Genomic DNA, 14,097 nt, shown 5'->3' on the forward strand with positions numbered 1-14,097 from the left:
ATAGTACAGTGGATAGTGTACATAGCCTTTATTTATGTAAACCAGCTCCTTCCCTTCTTGTGATTATTTTTTATTTATTTTTTTCCTTTCCTAACACCAGGGGAGCCACCCCTCCTAAATTTCGTTGTTTGGTACCTGTACTGTAGCAATGACAATAAAGTCCATTCATTCATCATAGTTGCTACAACATGGCAGTATATTTTGGGTCATTGTCCTGATGGATGATGAAGCACTGTCTAATGAGTTTGGAGGCATTTGCTTGTACTTGTGCTGACGATATGTTTATGTACACTTCATAATTCATCCTGCTGCTGCCGTCAGCACTTACAGTGCCCTCCACAATTATTGGCACCGCTGGTAAAGATGAGTTAAAAGAGTTATACGATTCACTGCACTTTACCAAAAGGCCACTTTATTTTCTTATTGTTGTGGGATTACTTTTTTTGCTTACTTACTGTGCTTATTATTACTGTGTTATTGTGTTTGTTCTGTTTTTTCCCTATATCTGAATACTGCAATGTAAATGTTGAGGAACCAAAGCCAAATCATTTTACTCTTGTGTACTTGTACGGTAAGATGTAATAAAAGCGATTCTGATTATTAAAAAAATACCTTTTGGTGAATTAGCTTAGTGTCACACTGAGAAAAAGAGACAAATCCAACCTGTGGTGGTAGCTGTTGCATGGAGGCCCCGGTAGGGGGCGATATTTGTAGGTTGTGGTTTGTGCCACCGGCTATGTTAAAAGAGGCTGGATTAAAGAGGCTTGTTTAGTCGGGTGTTCGCCTGAGATACATGTCTCCATCTCCCTTATTATCAACGTCTTCACACAACCTTTCATTGAAGTTAATTTATTCAGAGAAAAAAATTATTGTCCCATCACTTTTAAGTACCCTGAAATAGCGCTACTATGCATAAAAAAGTGGTGTACTTTCTGAACAAACAAACCAATATGTAGCCTACACAGATACCATCAAATAAAAGATGAGAATTGTAGTAGATGAGTGTAATAGCAGACTAATCTACCTATTATATGTCATGCTGAATACTTCAATATTCATACACTGTATGTCCTTTACGGGATTCCGTACCTTGAAGTTTACGAGTAAAGTCACACTTACCTTGAGTCTGTGTCCGTGCATCCTTATTAAGAATATTACAGTGGCGAGTTGATGATATCGTAAAAACATTAAAATTCTTTTACAAAAAAAAACTTGAACTTGAAAACTGACCAAGTGAACTAGAAGAAATAAGGAACCTGCGCCGTTTTTGTCAAGAAGTGAGTGCGGCTAGCAACAAGTCAGCAAGCAACGTTGCCGCGGCATAGCGATGAAGTCATGGCTTTGATGGGCTCCTCTGCTGACCTCTGTTGGCGAAAGTGAACACTACTGAATATTCAGGTAAATCGTTTCTACAAGGCAATATATACTTTTTTTTTTTTTTAAGAAAACTTTGATGACTTTGATTCAACAAAGGAGGATTTTGAGTCTTATCTGGAACGTTTTGAGAGTTGGCTGGCTGCAAATGAAATAGAAATGTGAAGAAAGCAAATGTGTTTATCAGTGTTTTGGGCCCAACTGAATATAGGCTGCTGAAAAGTCTCGCAGAGCCAAAGAAATGTGTGGAACTGTCTTATGCTGAGCTTACTAAAGCACTATCAGACCATTTCAAGCCTAAGCCCATTATAATTGCTGAACGCTTCAGATTCTATAAGCGTCACCAGAACCAAGGTGAAGCACTGGCAGACTACATCCTGGCCTTAAAACGGTTAGCTAGTTCATGTGAGTTTGGCCAGTTTCTGAATGATGCTCTCCGAGATCAGTTTGTGTGTGGTCTCACAGGTGAAGCCTATCACAGACGGCTTTTGACAGAAAAGGATCTGACATTCAAGAAAGCCTGTGATATTGCCCTGGGACTCGAGCTTGCCCACAAGGACACCATGGAGCTGTCGGAGCACTCAGAACGCCAGAAGGTTCACAAGGTACATGACTCAAGAAGTGCAAGACGTGCACCCAAAACGCAGTATGCATCGGACAAAGCAAAGCAAGGTTGTTATCGGTGTGGAAGAGATAATCACCGACCCAGTGACTGTAGGTTCATTAATGAGAAATGCCACAACTGTGGGAAGACAGGTCACGTGCAGAGGGTGTGTAAAAGTGCAAAACACACAGGAAGAACTCACAATGTGTCAGAGGAAGAGGAGGAAGGTGAAATTGAGACAGTTGAACTATTCAACATGTACACCGCTGAAGGACACAAAGAGGGAATATATGTAAAAATGTAGTTAGCTGGAAAACCAGTGAGTATGCAGTTGGACACAGGTGCTTCAGTTACCATAGCTCCGGAACATATCTACAGAGAACATCTGAAACAGTGTCCTCTCCAACCAGCTGCCGTCCGTCTCTCATCTTACACAGGGGACAGGATTCATGTGTTAGGCCAGATACAGGTACCGGTCAAGTATGAAGGAAGAGAGTGGATGTTACTACTGCTCATAGTAAAAGGTGACAAGACAGCCTTACTTACTCAAATGACAATCCTAGGTTCCACAAGCCCCGCCCTGTTCCCTATGCTTTAAAGGAAGCTGTAGAGAAGGAACTAGAACGCCTGGAGAAGAATGGCATCATCTCAAAAGTGGATAGGAGCGACTGGGCTGCCCCTATTGTCGTGGTTCCCAAGAAAGACCGCAGTGTGAGGATATGCGGAGACTACAAGGTCACAATAAACCAGAGTATTCAGAAGGAAGAATACCCACTGCCAAACGTCGAGGATCTGTTCGCCACCCTAGCCGGGGGTAAGGTTTTCAGTAAGCTTGACCTGTCGTTTGCTTATCAACAGCTGATGCTAGACTCAGAATCGGAACAGTATCTAGTCGTCAACACCCACAAGGGGCTATACAAGTACCATCGTCTAGCCTATGGAATCTCAACAGCCCCTGCGATATTCCAGAAAACAATGGACCAGATCTTACATGGCATAGACAACGTGGTTTGTTTCCTGGATGACATTCTAGTGACAGCCCCCACATTGGAAAAACACATGGCTGTACTGGACAAGGTGATGAGCAAACTGGAAGAATGTGGCGTGAGAGTGAAACCGTCAAAATGTGAGTTCCTCGAAGACTCAGTGGAGTATCTTGGATACAAGATCGATAGCCAAGGTCAGCACCCAACAAACAGCAAAGTGGAGGCCATTGTCAGTGCACCAGCACCCACTAATGTCTCTGAGCTAAGATCATTTTTGGGTCTCCTTAACTACTATGGCAAGTTTGTAGCAAACCTGTCAACGATTCTGCACCCCCTTCACCAACTACTGCAGACTGATACCAAATGGACATGGTCCTCAGAATGTGAAGAGGCTTTTCAGACCTGCAAACAGCGCCTACTACAGAGCAAGTGGCTCGCGCACTACGACCCTGAGAAGAAGTTGAGACTGGCGTGTGATGCTTCTCCGTATGGAGTTGGGGCCGTCATATCACATGTCCTACCCTCAGGCGAAGAACATCCTTCGAAAAAGAGGCTTTGAGCATAATCTATGGAGTGAAGAAATTTCACAAGTATCTGTATGGAAGAAAATTCCAGTTGCTGACAGATCACAAGCCTCTCCTGGTCATTCTAGGACCTAAATCAGCTGTTCCGACATTGGCTGCTCTCCGCATGCAAAGGTGGGCTCTGATCCTGTTAGCCTACGACTATAACATTGAATATAGAAAATCAGGTGACCATGCCAATGCAGATGCTTTATCAAGGTTACCATGCAACAGTGACTCAGGTGGTCAAGATGATGCAGCTGTTTTCCAGATCTCACTCATCGAAGAGTTGCCACTATCTGCGTCAGACATAGCAGAGGAAACCAGACGAGACCCGGTCCTATCAAAGGTGATGGACTTGACACTGGCAGGCTGGCCAGCGTATGTGAGTGACCCTTACCTTCGTCCCTACACAGATAAGAAAGACCAACTCTCTACTGATCAAGGATGTTTACTCTGGGGATCTAGAGTAGTGGTGCCACCCAAGTTCAGGAAGAGATTGCTCTCAGATCTACATGAGGGTCATCCAGGGACCACTCGGATGAAAGCTCTTGCCAGGAGTTATCTGTGGTGGCCTGGGCTCGACCAGGATATACAGCAGTGTGTCAGTCAGTGTTCTCCCTGTGAAGCAGTCCGAAACAGGCCTGCTGCTGCGCCCCTCTATCCGTGGTCCTGGGCTAATGCACCATGGGAGCGTATTCATGTGGATTACGCTGAAATAAACAAACAGCACTTCCTGGTGGTCACGGACGTTCACTCAAAGTGGATGGAGGTGTTCCCTACTCAGCTGATGACAGCTGAGAAGACCATCGACCTACTGAGACACCTGTTTGCGGCTTATGGCCTTCCTAAAGAGCTGGTCTCAGACAACGGTCCTCCCTTCACTTCAGCGCAGTTTGAGACTTTCCTGAGAAACAACGGGACGAGACACACATTATCACCGCCGTATCATCCAGCCTCAAATGGAGCAGCTGAAAGAGCTGTGCAAATCTTCAAGAAGGCTTGGACTAAGCAGGAGGTTCCGGCTGTGCCCACTCACCAGAGCCTTTCCCGCTTCTTGTTCAGCTACCGAAATACCCCCCACACAGTGACTGAACGTACACCAGCTGAACTGTTCCTCAAACGCCAACCCCGCACCCGCCTGACACTACTGAAGCCAGACCTGTCAAACACTGTAGTTAAGCATCAACTACAGCAGAAGAAGGCCCATGACAAGCACTCAAGGCCTGTCAGACACTTCAGTGAGGGGGAGAGGGTGAAGGTCTGTGATTTCCGCCATCCCAAGCGCCTGTGGAACTCAGGTGTTATCCTACACCGTAAAGGCCCTCTAACCTACACCGTACAGGTGGGTCATCGCCAAGTCAGCGTGCACGTGGATCATCTGCTGAGGTCTAACGTTCCTGCCGATGCAGACAAGGATATCAACAACGACCCAGGGAACTTCGCCCTAGACTGGAGATGTGGACAAGAGGAGCCTGAGTTACCAGCGCAACTTGGCCCTCCGCCTGAAGGCCAGATAGCAAGACGTAATCCTGTGCGCCAACGAAACCCTCCTGAGAGACTTGACCTTTAGTTGGGTGCAGCCCATGCAATAGGCAGAGACTGTGCCGTTCTGGCAGAAGTAGGACGTTAATTAGGTTTAGCAGGATGTTAGAGTTGACATGTTCTTAGGTCATTTAATTAGTTCATGGATAAGAGGTTATTAGCTAAGGGGAGGAGTGTAGTAGATGAGTGTAATAGCAGACTTATCTACCTATTCTATGTCATGCGCACTGTATGTCCTTTACGGGATTCCGTACCTTGAAGTTTACGAGTAAAGTCACACTTACCTTGAGTCTGTGTCCGTGCATCCTTATTAAGAATATTACAAGAATCTGTATTTGAACCTCATAGTAATGGACCTATCGCTAAGCCACGGCCCAAAATAGAATATCACAGCAAAAGTCGGACAAACAACTTGCTAATATCTGATGGTGAAAAGCTTCTAGACTAAATATTCTTGTAATCTTAAAAAAAAAAAAAAAAAAAATCGATTACTTGCTGTGATAAATGAGCCAACTCCCGCCATTGTAAGTCATTGAATGTCATTCAGTCACGGTCGGTCAGTCACTGTCAGTGAAGCGTTGTTTGTTTGTCTGAGTTTTCAAAGGGGGCGTGGCTTAGCGATAGGTCCATTGTTTGATTGGCTTTTGTTATACAGAGCCAAAAGACATCCTTCACTGTCTCATTACTTATGCAGTGCACTGTAGATGTTCTATCTTTCTCATAAGCAGCTTCAACAGAATGGAGCACGACACAGATTTGTAGGCACTAGGTTGTTGACACTTGTGAGTAGAGGGGAACGTACCACTTTGTTTAAGTTAGTCTTGGGGAGGAGTTATTCTTACAGTATATTTTCAAAGTGCTTTTTTGTATGTTTTCATGAATTAATTACAACTAATACAATTCAGTGGATGACTAGACTGCCACAACATTACATTGAACAGCAAACCACTCATATCAATGCAGTGAACATGGAATGTGAGATTTCTAGTACAGGTACATTTCTAGTAAAGTACAGGTAACACAAATGAATAATTGCTGCTCTATTTATTAATGGAAATCGTTTCAGGTCATAACTGAGACATGGATTTTTACAGATGTTTCCCAATGTTAATAAAACATAGTTAATACATCAGCATTAAAGGGCTCTGCACACAGCGTGCGATTTCTGTTGCGCATCAACATTCCATTTTGAAGTTTGAATGGAAGTCTATGAGAACATCGCATCTCAACACACAAGGCCCCGATTTTAATCGCACGGCGAAAATTCGATTCCATTCATTTTGAATGGGACAAAGCACACGGCGTGCGAGTTTTGTCGCACTGTCAAATTTGTGCTTTTTCCCATTCAAAATGAATGGAATCGAATTTTCGCTGTGCGATTAAAATCGGGGCCGTGTGTGTTGAAATGCGATGTTCTCATAGACTTCCATTCAAACTTAAAAATGGAATGTTGACGCGCAACAGAAATCGCACGCTGTGTGCAGAGCCCTTAAGAGCATCTTTTTGGCACTGTTCCAAATCTTGTGCTAAAAGGAATTCTGTTTTTCATTTAACCACTGAGAAACAATATATCAGCATCAAAAGCTAAATACAGATGTATTTATTTTGTTCCAGGGTACAAAGAGGTAAATAAATAACAAACAAGTCGGAATCGGACAATTGTGTTCTATGAGAATCAGCTATTGGTATTGGCCTCGCAAGGACAATGAAGTTGAATCTAATGAATGAATGAATGGTCTTTATTGTCATTGCTATAGTACAGGTACCAAACAACGACATTTGGGAGGGGTGGCTCCCCTGGTGCTAGGAAAGAAAAACAAAAAAAACAAGAAGGGAAAGGAGCTGGTTTACATAAATAAAGGCTATGTACACTATCCACTATACTGCACAGATAAAAACACTGTGCTGTACTCTATGCTATGCTATACCTATTCTAACATGTCCTATTTCTCTGCAACCTTATGTACCCTAGGGTTGTCATATTGTACATAGTGTTATTGCACATTCATTTAAAGTGTCGCAGTTTGCAGGCTTGAAATGTACACATTTGTGCCTCAGCACTACACCTGATTTTTCAATCCAGCAGCTGCCATCAATCCGTCCAGACTGCCCAGGGCCCAGAACCTAGGTCTTTGCTGTGTTCAGGGCCTGGATGGCCCTGGGGTAGAAGCTGAGCTTCAGTCTGTTTGTCCTTGCGCCCATGGTCCTGTACCGCCTGTTCGAGGGCAGCCGGGCAAAGTGTTCGTACCCAGGGTGGGATGGGTCTCTGGAGATCTTGGAGGCCTTCCTGAGGCAGCGTGTGTTGTACAGCTCTTCCAGAGAGGGGAGGGGGGCGCCGGTGATCTTCTGGGCTGTTCTCACGACTCTCTGTAGCGCATTTCTCTCTGCGGCTGTGCAGCTGGAGAACCAGTTGCAGATGCAGTAGGTGAGGATGCTCTCCACTGCGCAGCGGTAGAAGGCCACCAGTATCTCCTGCTTGTTGTGGTCCTTCCTGAGGACTCTCAGGAAGAAGAGCCGCTGTTGTGCCTTCTTGATGATGGCTGCTGTGTTGTTCTTCCAGGACAGGTCATCCTGTATGTGCACCCCCAGGAATCGGAGGGTTGAGACTCTCTCCACGCTCTCTCCGTCGATGAGCAGGGGCTGGACCTCAGATTTTTTCCTCCTGAAGTCCACGATGATTTCCTGGGTCTTTGACTGGTTCAGCAGCAGGTTGTTAACCTTGTACAGCTTGCTCAGCTGCTCTACCTCATCCCTGTACGCCGCCTCGTCCCCCCCCGAGATGCAGCCCACCACGGTGGTGTCGTCTGCAAACTTTACGATGGAGTTGCTGGGGTGGACGGGGGTGAAGTCGTAGGTGTAGAGGTTGTAGAGGATGGGGCTTAGCACGCAGCCCTGGGGGGACCCAGTGCTGAGTCTGAGGGCTGTGGAGGTGTGGGAGCCCACCCGCACCCTCTGGGGGCGGTCGGACAGGAAGTCCTTGATCCATGCACATATAGAGTGTGATAGTCCCAGGTCTAGTAGTTTGGTCACTAGCCTGTCTGGAAGGATGGTGTTGAAGGCAGAGCTGAAGTCCACAAAGAGCAGTCTAATCTAATTTAATAACCCTAACCCTGCAGTTATTTGTAATGGTCTCCAACTAGTACAAACTTTGATATTACAGTGAAGATAAAACACAAATGGAAAAAAAAAAGTACACATCCAGTCAATCATTTGTCTTTATTACAGAACAAAACGAGAAATCGTCCCCCAACAAACAATGAAAACACTTCACTCTGTCAACCCTTCAACTCTTAATCTGTGATCATGGTTCCTTAGAAGCTCCATCTGGCTTGACCTCTGCAACAGGAAGTTAATTGGGGTCAACTCTGGAGTATGTCTCTTCACACCCAGTGCGTCAATGTTAAGCTCAACAAACCTGGGTGGACAGCAGGATGTTGTTGCTCAAATCCATCTAATCTATTAGCTGATTGAATGTGTCAGCATTGGTGAGCTTGTCACAGTCGAGAGAGAAAACAGAAGGCCAAAAAAGTAAGCATGTTGGGGGAAATTTGAGTCGGTTAGCAGGTTTACAAAGGAGACAGATGGTCTAAGAGCAATTAACTAGATATCCGTAACTTTAAGGTGTCATGGGATAATCAAATCGATATTGGACAGTCGAATTTGGACAGTAAGCCTAGCCACACTGGACTGCGGTTGTGGCTGTGTCATACACACATAACCTATATCGCACAAATCTCAGCCCCTTTTCTTCACGCTGCCTTTAAAATGAAGATCCTTTACCACAATGTAATCAACTTTCTAAATATACTGTACCACTGTTCAAAAAAGTCCTGCTCAATGACTCGCAATGCTAGGCAAGCCCTCCCCATACAAATCAAATGACACAATCTTCTCTTCTCTTCCCCTAGCCCCCTGCCTACCACTCAGTGGTAAGAGGGAATGTGGTGGCTTCCCTCACCCCAGGTAAGGGTCCCAGCGCTTGGTGTTGGGGAGCCTGGTGGAGGGTGGGCATGGGACGTCTGCTCTAGCTGGGCTTTGTGAAGAGCTGTGTGGTGAAATCGTAGAGGTCCTTGTTGACCTTCTTCAGTGTCCTTACTTCCTCTTCCAGCTCTGACACTCGCACCTTGGTGTTCTCCCCATCCCCGAATACACTCTGAAAGAGAGAGGGGGGTGGGGGTGGAGGAGAAAGACACAAAGGTTGGGTATAACATTTCAACTGACCACCTCTAGATTGCATTAGCCTGTAAGTCTCAGACAATATTCTTTTTCCAACATCATCAAAAGGATGAGAACCTTCCAATATGAATGTGTTTCGAGTCACAATGCTAAACTGAATGACTTTATTGCCAGTGGGCGGGAGTTGGTGAGGACACCAAATCTAGTTTGAAAACCCTTACTAATCTCAGCAAGCAAATATTGACATTTTTCATTGTGGCCAATTCTGCAGCGCAGGCACCCGTTGGATGACAGCACTGCACATTTAATCACAGATTAAAGAGAGCCATAGAGGGGAGAGAGAACTCTTTGCCTGTGTTGCCTAGTTTATTTACGTCTTCGCTCCCTTATGCTGTGATGTGGACACGCTGGTGAGGCTTTGGGCTCGCCTGTGGGAGAGAACTGAGTGTGTCTCTGTTTTGGACAGAGTGAGGCTAATCCACTTTAGGGGCACTTGTGACTCATGTGTATGTGTGTGAGTGGTGGAGTCGACAGCGGCTCACTGAGCCCAGGGATAAGGTGCCTCTGGTGACCTTCTTGTCTCGTTCGCTGACAAATCCCTCTATGGAAAATCCAAAGCAACCTTTACTTCCTAGCATACAATTGCACGAATGCATCACTACACACAACATTAATGCAAAGGCCAAGAGGAAAACAAGAACGTGACATTGGGGTGACAGTAAGTTTTAATTCAGCCACAACTATGTAATATAAATTAGAAGAGTATTAAAGGGATGGGGGAGAGTTAAAAGGATGGTTCAGCCTATTTTCATGATTAGGAGAAGATGCTTTCCCTGACTGACAGCATGACAGGTTTTATGTTCCCTATTTTGCTACCGATTAGATTAGATTCAACCTTATTGTTATTGGCAGGGTAGTACTAAGACAAGGAAACACAATTCGCCATCTAACCAGAATGTTTCAAGTTTACTGTTATGTTACATTTCACAAGTGTAAGAGAGTAAAATTCTTAGGCTCCGGTTCCTGACATTGCAGCACATGACAATAAGGCAACAGGCATAATACAAGATAAAGGTGACAATAGTACAGGTAAGACAAGATACACTAGTGGTGCCTGGGTTTCCGTTAACCGGTAATTACCGGTCTTTGTCCGGTAAAATTTGTTGAAGTCCGACAAATTGAAAAGTCGTCGGACATATTGTCCGGTGAAAATAATTCCCTTTGAATACAATTCGCTAAAGTTCACATTCTGATTCCTTCTATTTTAAAAAAGACGAATATATAGGCTATGTATTTCTTTTATTATGATATGATTTGACACCGGCATGATGATGACTCCTAATGTGTAGGCCGGCCTATGCGAAACAGCGCACAGGTGCCACATGGGATTGATGCCAGATGGGATTACAGCCTAACCAGTCTATTACCGCTTAAACCCAGTAGCCCATTCGGCGGTAACCCATGCCTATCTGGCAACCCTGCCAACCCGTCCACCATAATAATACGCAAACGTTGCAGCTCAAAGTGCACCATAGCGAGCGATTAAATTAATGTAAACATGGCAAAACAAAGTAAGCTTAGCAATTACTTCATGAAACCAAGCAACAATGAGTCTGAGGAGAAGTCTGGCTCTGAAGAGATGGAGGCGGCTGACGCCGTCGTGGTGAGCACCGGTTGCGCGAACAATTGCGGGACAACGCGTGCGTGTCCGACGCCCGGCTGGAGGAGCTGCTGGCTCGGGCGCTGGAGGCCAGTAACTACGGCGTGTCCGTGCTGGGGAACTCCAGCGAACCCAACTGGGATTTCATCTCCTCCCTGTTTTTCACCAGCACCGTGCTGACCACCACGGGTGAGTGCGTGTGTGTGTGTGTGTGTGCGTGTCTGTGTGTGCGTGTGAGTGTGTGTGTGTGTGTGTGAGACAGCGAGTGAGAGAGAGAGAAAAAACCTAATTAAAATGTCATCGTATCCCAGCCTGCAATTGTTTCTCAATAAACAGTTATGTTCTCCTCATTGTCATACTCCCGAGTCCGATTAAGTATGATTTGACAGGCAGCTAAATGAAATGCCTTCCCAACCAGCGAGACCTGGTTATAGAAATGACGTTGTTTTATTGATAAAAAAAGGGTAAAACTGGAAAGAGAAAATAGAAAACTCACATTAATCCCAAACAATTTAACAAACTTCAGTTAACGTAATGTGGAGTCCGTTCATTGATCGATGCTGTCTGTTCAGTTCCCAGTGAGGCGCCCGTTCAGCGCTGGACATAATGGCATAGCGTGCATGCGTCAAATCATGTTATATTATTATATATTATATAGCTCGCATCTAATCGTATCGGATGAGAAATAGACATTAAATGGCATATATAGGCCGCTACACAACAGTAATCACCGCGACAAACAGCTATATTATATTTTAATTATTAAATTATTATTTAATTATGATGACCGGAATAATTCACGTTTGTCCGGTAAATCGAAATCTTCCCAGACACGATGTCCGACGGCAAATTGTTCTAACGGAAACCCTGAGTGGTGCGACTAGTAGTCCGTATACATGGGGATGATAGTCAATTACAGTGGGCTTGTTCATGTTCTTCAATGTATGGACATTGCAATCATTGGACTTATCGGAAACGTCTCCCACTGAGCACTCGGGAACGGTGCTCAACTTCTCCAGCCTTGCACCATGTGCAATGAATATTAGGTAGGATCAATACAGAGCAACCGAGTAGGTGGAGGATTGGGCGGTATGTGGGACACACTTTGTGAATGGAGGAAACGTCAATAATGCCACTACCTACTTTTTACTTGCTCGTTAACTTTAACAGGGAATCCATCAACATCTAACACACAAAAAACTGCTGAAAGTATGTTTAAATAACATCTTGGGGGTGCTGTACTGTGTAATGTCTCCAATTAAAATTTCAGCCTTACTCACCTTGTCTGTTACAGCACTCATAAGAGAATAGAGATGGTTCGCTTTCCCTAAGTAGGTCTCCTCTTGGGCCTAATGAACAAGAAAACAAAACAGGCAAACAATTAGCTTTGTGTTTGAGAATTTGTGTGAGCTTATCTGTGTATTCAATAGTCATTCATTTTAAAAGTGAAAATGTAGCTCTCTCTCTGTGTGTGTGTGTGTGTGTGTTCCCACTGCTGTCGGAACTTCCGCCGGAGACTGAAGACCCATCTCTTCAGGCTACACCTTAACTGTCCCTCTTGAGACATCTACTACCCTCCTGTACTATTTCTCCTGCGCCTTCTTCTAGCACGACTGTCCCCTGGCTTGAGCATAGATTACCTTTTCCTGCTAGGACTGGTGGATAGATGATTCACTTAGTCAAATGTGTTTGTTATAAGTCGCTTTGGAATAAGGCGTTTGCTAAATGCAAAAAAAAAAAAAGGGTGGACCAGATGAACAGCCCTGATCACAAGAGCGGTGCTTATAGTGGGCATATACAGTTTATCATAGTGGGCATATACAGTTTATCATAGTGGGCATATACAGTTTATCATAGTGGGCATATACGGTACAGTTTATCATAGCGAGAGAGAGAGAGAGCACCGTAACGCGAGATGGAGTAGGGCCTCACATATTTCGGCTATTTGTCTGATTCCCAAAATGACAGAACATGTCCCGCATTATAACATCACACATTTCAAAATCATCACATCATAATATTTCGTTTTCGCAGTCATGTTCAACATGTCACATTCAATCATTCACTACAACTTTACAGGTATGTTATCATTAGGGATGCACCGAACATTCGGCCACCGAATGTATTCGGCCGAATATCGCAAAATAAAGCACATTCGGTATTCGGCCGAATGTGTGAAAACACCGAATGTTTACCACCGAATAGTGGCCGTGTTTTGATGACGCAATAGAATTAAATATAACTCTCAACAGGCGCGCGGCGCGAGGCGACGCGCTTTCAAAACTGGCTGCGTTCGTAAATTCACTCAGGAAATCCGATCAGCACTCGTGGAATGCCTCTCGTCCAATCAAATGACTCGGTTTCTCTATGACGTCGGGCCCAGTGTGCGCTCCAGCGCTCTCAGAGCGACTTTACGAACGCAACCTTACACTCATCTAGCTAGTTAGCTTAGCAGTCGTAGCGGAAGAAGCAGAGTTGTTGCCTTGTTGAAAACATATTCAGACTCCCAGCTGTTCTACACGAGTTTATGACATGCAGCTGTATCATGCGGTGGTTTCTATGCAAACCAGAGACTATAAAAACAAAAGATATTCATTCTGAAATAACATGAACTATTATCATTACACTTAGGTGGACTCAATTCAACTTGTTGAATGAATGACTTGTTGAAGACATTTAGCATTTGACCTAATTTTAAGAGTGACAAAGGGTCTGAATACTTATGTACATGAGGTATTTCTGTATTTACATTTTAATACATTTGCAAACATTAAAAAACGTTTTACTTAGATTATGGGGTACTGTGTGTGGATTGATGGCAAATCTATTCAAAAATGTGAAAAAAGTGAAGGGATCTAAATACTTTCTGAAGCCTATGTAGAGACAAATCATGAATGTCATTAACTTGAACCCTGGAAAGCAGTAGAGATTAAATCCCACGATAATTAGTTATAATAAGTTATATATAAAAGTTCATTTTTTTCAATCTCAATTTCTTTCTTTGAGAAGCATGAATAAAAAGCAAAATGTATTTAGTTTATGCAATGATAAAATTAAAAACTGCTGATACACATTCGGTATTCGGTATTCGGTATTCGGCCAAGTGTTTCCTTAAATTCGGCTTCGGCCTCGGCCAAGAATTTTCATTTCGGTGCATCCCTAGTTATCATAATAATGATCAGATTATTA

General features: G+C 44.2%; 1 protein-coding gene across 1 annotated transcript in view; it reads right to left on the reverse strand.

Annotated features, from left to right (window-relative positions):
• Positions 1–8,273: 8,273 nt before the first annotated feature.
• wdr18 (WD repeat domain 18) overlaps positions 8,274–14,097 on the reverse strand; it is a gene marked incomplete at its 5' end in the record, with an annotated part of 60,415 nt that continues 54,591 nt past the window's right edge. Inside the window, 2 exons of the mRNA XM_080536077.1 lie at positions 8,274–9,225; positions 12,189–12,257. Coding sequence (XP_080392203.1) covers positions 9,097–9,225; positions 12,189–12,257 — 198 coding nt within the window. The 3' untranslated portion in view covers positions 8,274–9,096. The remainder of the gene's footprint in view (positions 9,226–12,188; positions 12,258–14,097) is intronic.

Source organism: Nansenia antarctica, assembly GCF_963989245.1.
Source record: "Nansenia antarctica genome assembly, chromosome: 1".
NCBI classification, from domain to species: domain Eukaryota; kingdom Metazoa; phylum Chordata; class Actinopteri; order Argentiniformes; family Microstomatidae; genus Nansenia; species Nansenia antarctica.